The 13,289-nt window shown below is 34.6% G+C and overlaps 1 protein-coding gene across 1 annotated transcript; it reads right to left on the bottom strand.

Moving 5' to 3' along the window:
* LOC100246102 (agamous-like MADS-box protein AGL19) lies at window positions 1–11,826 on the bottom strand. The gene is made up of 8 exons (XM_002275659.5): window positions 11,529–11,826; window positions 11,179–11,368; window positions 2,709–2,790; window positions 1,675–1,739; window positions 1,478–1,577; window positions 1,343–1,384; window positions 1,206–1,247; window positions 1–577 (listed from the first exon to the last, which is right to left on the bottom strand). Exons 2-8 carry the CDS (start codon window positions 11,358–11,360, stop codon window positions 446–448), a joined length of 645 nt encoding a protein of 214 aa, XP_002275695.2. The 5' UTR covers window positions 11,361–11,368; window positions 11,529–11,826; the 3' UTR covers window positions 1–445.
* Between the last annotated feature and the right edge of the window lie 1,463 nt (window positions 11,827–13,289).

The raw sequence follows: 13,289 nt of genomic DNA, 5'->3' as shown, positions 1-13,289 counted from the left end.
TTAGTTGTGAAAAAGGAGTTTATTATACAGTAGATGACTTCAGTGTAAATTCTAAAATTTGAAATCATATCCTTGAAAGATGATTTCAAACTTTAATATTTAAACTAAAATTATCTCTTCAAACTCGGAGGCTAAAACATAGAGAAAAGGTATGATTCAGCTTGCTAGCATAGCCCCAGTATTGAATAGAGAATTATACCAGCAGAATACAATTCCTTTCCTGCAATCTAATATACACTATGCCTATATCACACAAGCAATTTAATTATCATACAAATGGTATATTCGGATGGCACAATCCCTTCAATTATTGCATGCACAATCACAAAATAATCTTGGCACTGTTATTATTTTGCACTACTGCAAAACGAAGATCACAACAGCTGAAGGTCTTGCAGACAGCTAGTGCTGCTGTTAGACTTGAAGCTATATTCATCATCTGCGATCAGGTCTCTGACAGATAACGGACTGTTCGTCTTTCTGGTGGTCCTATGAACAATTCTGTCTCTACCTCCGATATTTCTACATATGGTACTGACTGATGTTTGGTGGATGGTTGCAGTGGCTGCAACCCACACTGAAAAATGCAGTGCTAGGCATATGAATACTAAAACTAAACTTTTGAAGCATCAAATAGCTCATGACATATACCATAACGTTCCGCTCCCTCTCACATAGATATTGTCAGTTGTGAGTTTAATGAACCTTTATAACTCTAAAATGCATTTACATGATTTTGAGTAGCCCACAATATATATAGGAACTTTTTCTCCTAAGTAATTTGGGATATCACAATCAACCTCTATGCAAACAGACAAACAACTTTTACGAGACCAAATAAAGTCCCACACTGAGTCATTACAACTGATATCGGACTTTATCCCTACCCCAGTGTGGGACTTTGCTTGACCCCTGCAAGTGGTGTTTGTCCGTATAAGCGGTCTCGCAAGCCTGTAAGACACAAGGATGTTGTACTTGTATAGGGTAATTGTAATATCCTACATTGATTAAGAGAAAAAGTTTCTGATACTACATAATGGGTTATGTTATTGCTGATTTCCTAATAGTTTAAGACTAAGGATAACTGGTTGTTGCTTTGACTCAAAGCAGGGGTTTGTTGATATAATTTGATTCTCAGGAGCGTGTATGATAGAACCTTCTAGGTGCATAACAACACAACTAAAGGAAACTAAATGAGATCTCACCTTTCCTCGTAACTTTGCATTTTCTTCTCCTAGAATTCTTTCCTGAATTACACTCAAAAGAAAGAAACAGGAATCAGCAATCTACAACCTACCATATGTAAATATACCAAAATGCAGGAACAAGTGTGCATGCTAACCTGCTCCTTCAGCCGCTCAATGTGCCCCTTGCATAAATGATTCTGGAAGTAGATGACACCAAGTTAATTTGTTAACATCCTGTTCACGTTACAAATGCTGGTTTGAAGACATTGGATTTTGAGGCTTAGGTATACCTTTTGTATCCTAATGTTGCTTAAGCTTTGCTCCAATTCATTCTCTATCTGTTGTAGCTCTTCTATTGAACATGAGTCCAAACATTCGCCTAATAGTCTTCTGCAGTATCCAAAGTTGAGAAGTTCAGAAACAATTGGAGGTTTTATGACAATAGGAAATATGATCCTAATTGCAAAAGTTTCAAAATAAGCTTGACCGTTTAGAAACTTCGAGGAGCTCAATCTTCTTTGCCAGGTCAACAGTTTCTCCCTCCAAGTGATGCTGCAGATAGAACCAGTTACAGAGAGTGAAAAAGATGTCCCTATATATCTGTGGAAGTCTTTGGACACAAACTAATAAAAGCAAATGCTGCCAGAAGAATAATTGTAGCATAAATATCAATCTAGTCATAAATAAGAATTGATTATGGTTTAATGCTTGGTCAGTAGTTACACAACGTAGTGTAGACTAGTTTCAGTGGTACATTAGCTGGAGAAGTCCGAGAAGCATGCAATTAAATGAAAGTCACGATTTTAGGAAAGGGGAAATTTTCTCCAAAGATTTTCACTGGATACTAGGCCCAGGTTTGGTGCTATATAAAACCAGAAGTTGTTTCATGTACATATTCCCCCATAAATTGATGTCTGCAACACAGCAAAGATCAGTACAAAATAACCTTCTCAAATAACAAACGGAAGGGGTTTCCCCAGATTTGCTTTGGAGTATGACCCTCTCTAGGCAAGAATGAAGATACACAAGATCCAGTCATCTCATGTAATGAGAACACTTGCAACAATACAGCAGGTCAATATATATCATAACTTCTTTCAGATTAATATTCTTCTTTCCTGATTTTGGTTTCCATGGATCAATTGAGACCAATATTTGAGGTAAAGCAATCAAGAGAACTAAGTCAATGAGGTTGGATAAAGATGTATATATGCAATTTGCTGTGATTGTGTGACAGAGAAGACAGGTATATCCAACCTACTCTTAGACAGCAGCATCCCGGAAATAGCAATAAAAGCACATGTCCATGGTTTGAAAGAAATATAGAACTGTTATGAGAAAGGAACCAGATTTTTGTGTTGCAGCCATAAGGAGGGGGTACAAATGCCAGCAATCAAAGATCCATTTTATCTGATATTTGTTGCAAGTGGGAAACAGCAAGATCACATTGTATGTAAGCAAGAATAATGAGACTCTCGTATCATTTCTTCTTGGTTTCATAAATGAGAAGGCATGTCTAACCTGCTCATTTTCTGGAGCTCCTCTCTTGCTGATTCCTAGGCCCTTGGCTTTACTTTGGTAGCGTTCTATTGTCTTGTTAATACTGAAGCATCCAGAACACAACAAAAAAAAAGGGTTATTCAAGAGGACAGCTTTTAAACACAAACTTCAATTGGTATGTACAATGTGTTACATTGGCAAGTACATATTGGCATGCATCTGTGATCAACTCTTTAACTTCGCCTTAGATGATTAAAAATTGGGTTGACATTTACCATTATAACTTGGAATTGTATGATGCATATATCATAAATAAAACAAAGTAATGTCGTATTTGATTACACCTTAGCACTCTTTCCTGAAATTGAACATGTAATAAACATATCACATTATTCGTTGCTTGAGTATGTCATATTCTTAACAGAAAATCGAGCAGATCTTAATATGAAAGCAAATGGTACTACAAGACCAATTCATAGCATGACCAACGAAATATTACCATCATCAACAGTTGCCTAGTGCACGTCAATATGTATCAGCCAAACTCCCCTCTCAGCCCTCTAGTTGACACCAGGAAAGGAAAGGCAAGCTTGCTAACTAGCCATCGGACTTGGTTTACTGGCTGTTTAGATGAAGCAAACCAAGCTCCTTCAAGCCTTAAAGCATGTTCACATAGATGAACAAGCTCAAGTAAAGTTTGTAAGGTCTTGAATGTTTTGGGATTGGATCAGCCAAACTCATCAATTAGTAGAAGAATAAGATGGCTCCCAAGCCCATAGAATATGTTCATAATAAGCCACTGCTCTCGTGAACTAGTAACTGAACAGTATTGGCACCAGAGAGGATTGAATTATTCTCATTATATTTTGATGTTGTCTCATCTTCTTCTACACAAAGCAAAGGAATGAAATCCCAGGAAGTTTATATTTGCACTATCAAACAGAAACATAAAACAAAAAATCGGCTAACTTGCAGACTTGACCAGAGTGGCGGCAGCCAAGTCTGCTGCATTTTCTAATTTGATGGCAGCTCTTTGAATTTCCTTAATTTGGTTGTTCTAAATTAATGTTAGCTTATGAGGTATTTTGAGTTCTTGGAGATCTAAACGCTTCAAACCATCAACTTTAGTGCTTTTAAGTAGAGATTGGAGGTCTCTAGAGGCTCCTTCATAATGATATATGTTTGATATTCTGTCTAAGTGAGCTCCTAGCACCATCTCTTCCATTTGAGGTGTCTCTCTTCATAGGACCTCACATTCGTCATCTTTGGTATATGAATCCCCAAGTTATAAATCCTTATGAGAGAGCCTAATCCTTGGCACTCTTCATTAATGTTTGCCTAAACTCTTTTTTCACTAAACTTCCCTTGTTCTAAGAAAAAAAACCACTAATCAACAACCACTTTTTAATAAAGACACCACACACAAGATCAAACAAAAACATGTTTCCAAAATCAAGTGTTCTCATCGTCTCCTTCCCTCCCAGCTTACCGAGATATTACCATGAGTAACCTCCCTATACTTGGGACTGTTTGGGCCTACATCGATTGGAGTAGACCATTCTTTCAATCAAAACCTATTTCTATATTTCTTTTCCTTCTTATATAACAATATTTCATAGAGAGAACCAATAGTCTAATTATAGAACAAATCTATATATTTTTGTATTCCTTTACAAGAATAAGAAAGCTCTCATGCAAAAATATCTTCTAATAAGAAAATATTAAAAACTTAGAAATAGACTCAAAAGGGAATTTGAGGCACTTTCTAATACCACATTATTTTTTCTAAGCTCTCAATTTTCAAATATATATGTAGCAGTTTCCTTACTATCATTCTCTTTACTTTGACACTAGTAAAGCATATTGATCAATGTGAACATCACTGTTAAAGATATGCTACTTTATCATACTTCATCTAAAATTGACATGTTTTTCCTTTTTTAATCATAAATGACTTCACTATTTGCAGTTTCCTTTGATTTAGTTTGCATTGGAACATCAAAAGTTTAAGCCAAATCTAACTTAAATCAAACTTGACCAGAGGTTGGATTGGGTTCGAGTTGGATTGCGCTTGGACACTTTATAACATGTGTTGATAGTAGATGTACTCTTGCAAGCAGGAAATTAGAATATTGACATAATGTAGAAATGGCTGACCAAATTTGTTTCCATATAATCATAGACTTTTCTTCTTGTAGCCAAGTCAAGTACATTGCCTCTTGTAAGGTAGTCCAACCTAAAAAATGAAGGTGCTTTTATAGTTTGAAGTTAATGGTGGAATTGTTTTTATACACCTTGGCAATAATTTTATTTTGGCAACTTTTGGACTGCAATTAAGTGTTCGGACCTATACAATGATTGGTAGGACTAGATTTATTTAATTTTTAAGTCAAAAATTCAAAGAGGATTTGATAATCAATTTAATAATTTACTAAAACTTAATGAATTAATTAAGATATTAAACACCCTAAGTACATTTAGCAAAATAATTTAATGTGTTAAAATTAAAAATAACTTAAACACTTAATTTTTCTCTAAATCTCTAATATTCTTTGCATATTAGTGAGAATAAATATGTCAATCTAATAGGTTAACAAAATTAAGTTGATTTTACAAAACCATCTTAATAATTAAAATAAAAATTAAGTAATTAGTTTTAAATTAATAAATTAATCATAATTTTACCTAATTTAAGTAGTCAAAATGACATTTTTGAGATTAATAAAAGGTAAGGCACTCATCCACTAGTTTAGGCTTTCAAGTACTCTTTTCTTCTGTATCAAATTTGAAACTAAGGGAGGAAATTATGACCCTAAGTTTTATCTCATTAGGAAATTAGATCCGTTTAGAAGATCTATGATATTACTATATATTAGCATTTGTGTGCTTTCTTTCAAACTAAAAGCTTTATTTCCTATGATTGATTTGAGTTGTCACTATGATTCTATCTTTGGAAGACCTAGAGTTTGTCATAGTTATATTTGGGAATATGACCTTCAATCCATAAAATGTAAATTTAAAAATACAAAATAATATACATATATATATATATATGCATTTCTATTTAGTTTTAGAGTCCCAAAGAAGGAAAAGTTCAATACTGCTTGAAATCTTAGACCTTTGTAAAGAATTTGGGATGGAAACCTTGAGAAAACTAAGAAAAATATAGCAAGGCAACTTCTAAGTAGAGCTCAATCAATCACGCCAAAAGTTTGGATTGATCGGGGCAAGATGAAAATCTTAGTCGATCGATCAACACCCAAGACCAATCAATCAAATAAGGCTGGGTGGCTACCTATTCCAACCTCTATTACTTCTAATTTCAACACTTTCTTTTCTTGAATAAGGTTTTGAAAATTTTTAGAGGCTTAGAAGATCATCTAAGCAATTTAAATCAGAACTTGAGAAAGAAACTCAACTTGGAAACTAATGAACTAAACATCAGCCGTACCCAGATCAATTTGGAAGCAATTAGTAATACTGATGAGATCTAGTTCCACCCACAATTCATAGGAACACTTGAGACCAGCCCCCTCTATTAACAGTGCGTTTGGCAGCTACTAAACAAACTCTAAGTCTCACATGATTTGATTAATCAGAGAAATGTATTTAAAGTTAGATTCAATATGATTTTCATATGCGTCCATTCTAAATTGATTTTAATATGATTTATTCCAAACCATAAATCATTTGTGGGAAAAAAAAAGCCTGCATTTTGATGATTTAAATAAATTTTAAGTTAACTTTACCAAATAACTTTAATATTTTAAGTAAAAATAGAATACTAAGTTTTAAGTCAACAACTTAAGAATAATTCAACTTGAAATTAATTTAAGTCATTAAGTAATAAGTGCTAAGTTTTACCAAATAACCTTCAAGTCCAATTCTACTCTTTTGAATAATTTGGTAATTATGTCAAGTTTTTGTTTGCTCTAGTTGTTAGTGGAATAATTCAACTTGTTAGTTGATAATTCAACATGATGTCGATAATATTTCAACTCACTACTCTCATATACAGTGAATGGTTTCTTGTGGTATATATTGTTATAAGCAAAATAACCAAAAATATAAAAATGAGAGTATGACTTGGGACTTTAATCTTATAAAAGATATTTATAACTCTTAGTTTTCGCATCAAAGACTACATGAGAGTTATACTTTTCATATACCAACATTATGCATAAGTTAATGGTTAATAGTGGGTTACCAATATGAATGCATTCATGTAATTATGTGGACTACACTTTTCTAATCTTCCTCCATTGTTCATAAACTTTATGTACAAAATAAATTTCATAATGATGGGGTTACAAAGTTGTAACATCACATTCTCATTCCTGAACTCATTATTTATAATTTTAGTCTTCTATACACAAGACTCTTCGATGCCCTATCAATTAGTTCACCTACCTATCAATTGATATACTCTTATCATACATACATACATACACACACACACACTTTTATGACATTAGCAATATCATGATGGTAATGCTAATTCATCTACATAATGGCTCCATTAACTTTTAAACATTCAGATTATATACAAAATTGATGTATAAAATTAGCATAATCATAATCATCAATATATCAAAGTCGAGAATTTTATTTACATTATAATATGATCACATGCATTACACTCCCAATCAGTTTAAAATTAACAAATTCACCTCTAAGTATGTGCACAACATAATCCTTCAAAAACTTAAGTGGAAGACCTTTAGTTAAAGGATCTACTTACAATAGTGTATTTCTATTATGTTTAATGTTTACAACTCTATTTTGAACTCTCTCTTACAACTAGATATTTAACATCAATGTACTTTGATCCATTTGTAGTTTTATTATTTGTAAAGAATCTTACAACGACATTATCATCACAATATATTCTCAATGGTCTCATTATTGAATCAACATGTAACCCCAAGACAAAGTTTCTCAACCATATTGCATGACATGTGGCTTCATAACATGCTACATATTTTGCCTCCAGTATAGAAGAAGTTATCAATGATTGTTTATGACTCTAATAAATAGTGTAAAAATATAGCCACATGTAGACCCTCTGATATCTTATAGCCAACATAATCAAAATCAGAATGAACAATAATCTCTAGATTATTTGTTCTTTTGTATGTAAACATATAGTCCTTAGTCCCTTGCAAATAATGTAACACTTTCTTGATCACTTTCCAATTTTTAATATTTGGATAACTTTGGCATCGATCAAGCATACCTACTACATAAGTTATGTTTAACTATGTGCAAACTTGAGCATACATGACACTTCGTACTGTAGAAGCATAAAGAATTTTTTTTTCATTTGTTTTTCCTTCAAGATCAATTTTGAGACATTGAAGTTCATAAAATACATCATTTTTCACAATAAAGGCAACATTGTTGAAACAATTTTATATGTTGAATCTTTTAAGAATTTTTTTAATATAGTTCTTTTGGATAATCCTAATAATCCACACAACATTCTCAATGAATCTCAGTGACTATCACATAGGATGTCCCACTAAGATCTTTCATATCAAAGTTGCTAAATAGAAATTGTTTGTTCTTATAAATCATTCTCATATTATTGCTAGCAAGCAACATATCATCAACATACAATACAATAATATAAATCTTGCTCCCATTGATCTTAAGATATATACATTGATCCATTATATTCTCTTTGAAACCAAAAGATATAAGAATTTCATGGAACATAAGATGCCTTCGTCTAAAAGTCTACTTTAGACCATATATAGACTTCTTAAGTTTGCATGTCATATATTCCTTGCCTCTATCCTAAAAACCCTTATAAGGTTGATCTATATAAACCTCTTCGTATAAGTCACCATTCAAGAAGGCAATTTTAACGTTCATTTAATGTAACTCTAAATTAAAATGAACTACCAAGGTCATGACTATTCTAAGAGAAATTTTCTTGAAAACATGAGAAAATGTTTCCTTATAGTCGATTCCTTCTTTTTTTAGTGTATCATTTTGTGACTAATTTGGCCTTGTATCTTTCAGTATTGGCTTTAAAAACATGTTTGATTTTAAAAATTCATTTGCAACCAATAATTTTAATTCTTTTGGACAATTCTACAAGATCTCAAACTTCATTATCTTTCATTGATTTTATCTCTTCTTTTATAGGATTAAGCAATAGAATTAAAATTTCACTATTGATGGTTTGATCATAAGTAAGATCATTTTCCAAGTCAACATCATAAGAACGCTCATTAAGATAAATGTTATAGTCATTTAATATAGCAGGTCTTAAAGATTTGAACAACTTCCTTATCAAATGGATCTCCTAAACAAAGTTTAGGTAAATTTATAATCTCGGATTCTGGTGCCACCTAACTAGTCTAGAACATACATCTATACCTAGCGGGACAGTTCCATGTTGAAGAGAAAGAGAAGTATCCATCATTGTGGATGGAAGTTGTTTGAATTTTCCTGTTCTTATAATAAAAATTCTTTGTTGATCTAATATCCAGCTTAACATTATAACATTTTTAGTCTTCTTCTAAGTGGGGATTAATGTCATCCCCTCTCCACATTTTAATGCACGCACACATTATAACATCCAGCTTAACCTAGAAATATTTTAATGTAGATTACTAAAAACAGCCAAAATTAGAGTCGATTGGTTGTATTGGCAAAGATGTAAGCAAGCAATATCAGTAGTAAAAGCATTTCTTCTCGTACTTCTATACGTCATTTCCCACCTTTCTTTCTACTCATATTCTTCATCAGAAACTATTTCCTTTTCTCATCAGGACTCTTCATGCATCTAGTTGTCAGCCTACACTGTCATGACATGGTATCAATGACATGACAGCGTCCATATCTAGCCTACACTATCATCATATAGACCCCTACACACCTTACACTATTTCACCACCATCTCATCTGAAACATGAAGTCGTTTATAGATTCCCCTCTAACATTGAAAGTATCTTTTTGGATGGGTAAGGAAAAGACACTTTTGGATACAGAACATATACCATCTGGAAGTGTCCAAATTCCTAATCAGTAAAGATTACTTTTTGTAAAGAATATTGCATATTGGTTCTTTTGTTTTTTGACTTGTTTGTCATGTTGCAGTGACAAGGAAAGTTAATCAAAGCGGGCATCAACCCAATGCTAGAAGATGACAGACTTTAGAGATTCTTGCTTGCCTCACTCAATGTAATAATCTGACTCATAAAATTTGAGTTCAACTATAAATTACTAAATGAAATATTACTATTGTGAGACCAAGATCGATGTTAACTCACGCCAGTAATGACTAGCAACATTAGTTATGGGTAAACAGAAGTTGATGTATGAACATCTAACTCTTATAAGCATATTGGAAGAGTTTTATTTCAGATCGAAGTTGGAGAGAATGGAGTTTTATTTCTTGTCTTGGGTCACACAATGAGAAGGGTATATACAAGAATGCATGTATTTGTGTGAAAGTACATATGTGTTCATACTGGTACAATACAAGAATTGGCATATGTGATCTATATTTTTATTGGGAGACTGGTTCCCCAACTGGTCTCGACCAAAAAGAAAAAACCTATAAATTAATCTGGCCATTATAAATTTTCCTCCTAATTTCCCTTTTGTGGTCTAGTACAAATATTGAGCATAAAATTAAATGCATTCAGAGGAAATGATATGAATGGATTAAAGAAATTTAGAGACTGGCGCATTGCAAGAGCAATTAGATCTTTGAAGACGTGAAGTACAAGTCTTTTTCCCAAAGCCTTGCTGTCAGGTAGAGTACACACCTTGGAAGCGTCAAAGGGTGAGTGACATAAAAATTTTGGTTAGGCTAAATAAAAATTAGGTGAAACCCACAAAGACCTTTTCACAAAAGTAAACTCTACAGTACTAATGTTTTTTCATGCAAGGACATGTATGAAATGAACTGCTCCATTTTACACCCATGGATATATAGTAATTATTAGGTAATGGAGTAGAGGAAGATGTTTCCTATGAAGGCCTATTGTTGGATCTCCTTTGTAGAGGGAGTAATCAAAGGACGAATCAGGATCAATACAATGAGATTCTCTCACCATTTTTATCTCCCCCCGTGAAGAGAATGGAGTTGGAATTTGAGAAAGGCGATCGAGAGAGATATTCCACAAGATTTGAAAGATGAACCACAAAGGAAATCCAGCGAAACAAAATCATTGTGAGATTTACTTCAAAGGAAAGAAAGAAAACAGGAAAGAGGAGGACCGCCCTGTGTGTGACAGATAAAGCCTGATATCATAGTACTTGCCTACTGGGTAGCCTGGTGTACCAAGCGAGAAGGCCATGGCTTATAAATCTTAATGCATTTTTTGCCAAATCCATAAGAAAAGACGAAATATTTCACATACCCATTGGACCATTACCATTGTATTTCATTGGTTTAAGATACACATAAATTAAGAGCAGAAAATGAAGAAGAAAAGTAGGGTATTTGTGAATGAGGTGATGATAAAAGTACCTGGAACTAGAGAACTCAAAGACCTTTCCTCTTGGAGAGAAGATGATGAGTGCAACTTCAGCATCACAAAGCACTGACAGCTCAAAGGCCTTCTTCAATAGCCCACTCCTCCTCTTTGAGAAGGTCACTTGCCTACTCGCTGCATTCTCTATCCTCTTCATCTGAGTTTTTCCCCTCACCATTGTTGCACCTTCAAGAACAAAGGGAACAACAAGGATTTGTATTCTAAATATGGATGAGATATCTGGATATGCATCTCTTTGAAGCCAAAACTGGAAGAATAAAAGAGACATATCCAGGACCCAGAAAAGGTTTCCATAAATAGAAAAAGGGAAGCCACGAAATCTCACCCAAAGTAGGAAATTCCCAGACAAGCGTTTCTGGTGTAGAAGATCTGCAGAGTGTGAAGCTCAGAAACCCTAGGAAGATTTCCAGAGGAAAAAATTGACAGCAGCTGGTGTGTGACTGATTTTCCCTGCCCCTTTCTTTTCCTTTCAAGATCCAAATCCAAGCTACAAAAATAGGATATCAATTCAGTTATTAAAAAAAGACTCGGGAGATCGTGAAGACCACAACCTCATCTCTTTCTTCTTTTGGTAAACTCTGAAAAAACACACACCCAAAAAAAGGCAGAAAAGTATAAACCTAAAAATAAAAATAAAAATAAATGTTATAATCAGTCCACTATTATTATTATTATTATAGAGAATAATTGCTATGAGGAATCTTGGACGACCTTAAGCGGCACAGAGGCTCGATGCCATTGGAGTTGCTAAAGTGACACGTGGTGGAAAGCCACTGACAACCTCCGACTCCGGTGAACCTCGGAGTTGGAGAACAGCGTGAGGGTTGAAAGATGGGAAACATTCCTGTCGGTGACCAGTCGTAATTGCATGCAAAATTGGAGCACTCTGTGGCCACCACTAAAAAGCTATAACCACAACCCCTTCCTTTACTTGCTTATTTCAATAATATTTCATCAGTGGTCCGTACATCTTTTTGACAGACGTCGACTTTTTCCGTACAAGTGGGAGGACCAGTGGCCAATGAGGTGGCGCCACGTCGGAGCACAACCAGACCGTGTCACGTGGATCACCTTGTGTGGCGGGTCAGGTGACTTAGGTCCCAGTTTTGGGCGGTATTGGTTATCCACGAAACAGAACTACCCACTGGACTGGGCCTTCCGTGGATTTTTGTCTTTTCCTTGTCATTTATGGGCTCTTGTTTAGATCAGGAATTGTGGGCTCCACTGCCGAGTGTGGCCCATTTCCTCGTTGTGCTGTAATGGATTTTAATAAGTATACCAAGAAGATGGTGTTTAACACAGGGAGTGAAGGGGACCATGCCCACTTGATGGACCATTATTTTGCACGGGTGAAAGCTGCATTGGCCCAGTTTTGTGTGGGATAACCGGATAAGATTGATGGCTACAGAATGGGTTCGGGACAGGTAACCCGCATTCCGACATTATCCCATCTGTATAAACCCATTTCCAGCCCGATTATACTAAAAAAAAAAAAATTAAACAGGGCAACTTGTCTCACGTTTAATTTTTAAAATTTAAAAAAAAGTTAATTACATTAAAAATAAATATATTTTATAAATGAAAAAAAAAAAAGACTACCCCATTTGTCATCCCAGTGGCTCAAAGATAGAGCTGAGAATAGAGGAAGAAGAAGGAGAGGCCATGTGATGGAGAGCGACAGTGAGTAGTGGTAGCAGAGTGGTCTTCCTTTTTTGCCAAGACGTATACGAGATGTCATCCTGTTTGCTGAGAGGCACCCAACACCCACCACCAGCTCTTTGTCTTTCGTGGACCCGCATGCACACGCTCCTCACTCCGACTGTCGGGGTTTTTTTTTCTCTTTCTCCTTTCACTCATCATACCTTAATTTTTATGCCCTCATCTGTTCCCAATTTTCTTAAATTAGTTTCCTTTGTTGACTTTTTTTCACTCGTGTAACGGTCCAAAACATTCACGTTTTTTCTTTTGTTTCCAACCATGGCCGCGGCCGTTGCCGACATCTTAGGCCTAAGGTTTCAACCAACCCAAAATTGCTTTGTGAAGGAGATTACACTAACGTTAGTAAAACTCAAATAGTATTATCACC

Source organism: Vitis vinifera, chromosome 2, assembly GCF_030704535.1.
Source record: "Vitis vinifera cultivar Pinot Noir 40024 chromosome 2, ASM3070453v1".
Classification (NCBI taxonomy): Eukaryota; Viridiplantae; Streptophyta; class Magnoliopsida; order Vitales; family Vitaceae; genus Vitis; species Vitis vinifera.
Note: the sequence above shows the minus strand (reverse complement) of the source record. Positions and strands in the feature narration are given on the sequence as shown.

What these genes read in the sequence shown, in the direction of transcription:
- LOC100246102 (XM_002275659.5), bottom strand. Translation starts at nt 11,360, where the DNA reads ATGGTGAGGGGAAAAACTCAGATGAAGAGGATAGAGAATGCAGCGAGT. An exon ending in TTGAGCGGCTGAAGGAGCAG is followed by an intron (nt 1,248 to 1,342) that starts GTTAGCATGCAC and finishes AGTGTAATTCAG; the next exon opens with GAAAGAATTCTAGGAGAAGA. An exon ending in ATGCAAAGTTACGAGGAAAG is followed by an intron (nt 578 to 1,205) that starts GTGAGATCTCAT and finishes TGCATTTTTCAG; the next exon opens with TGTGGGTTGCAGCCACTGCA.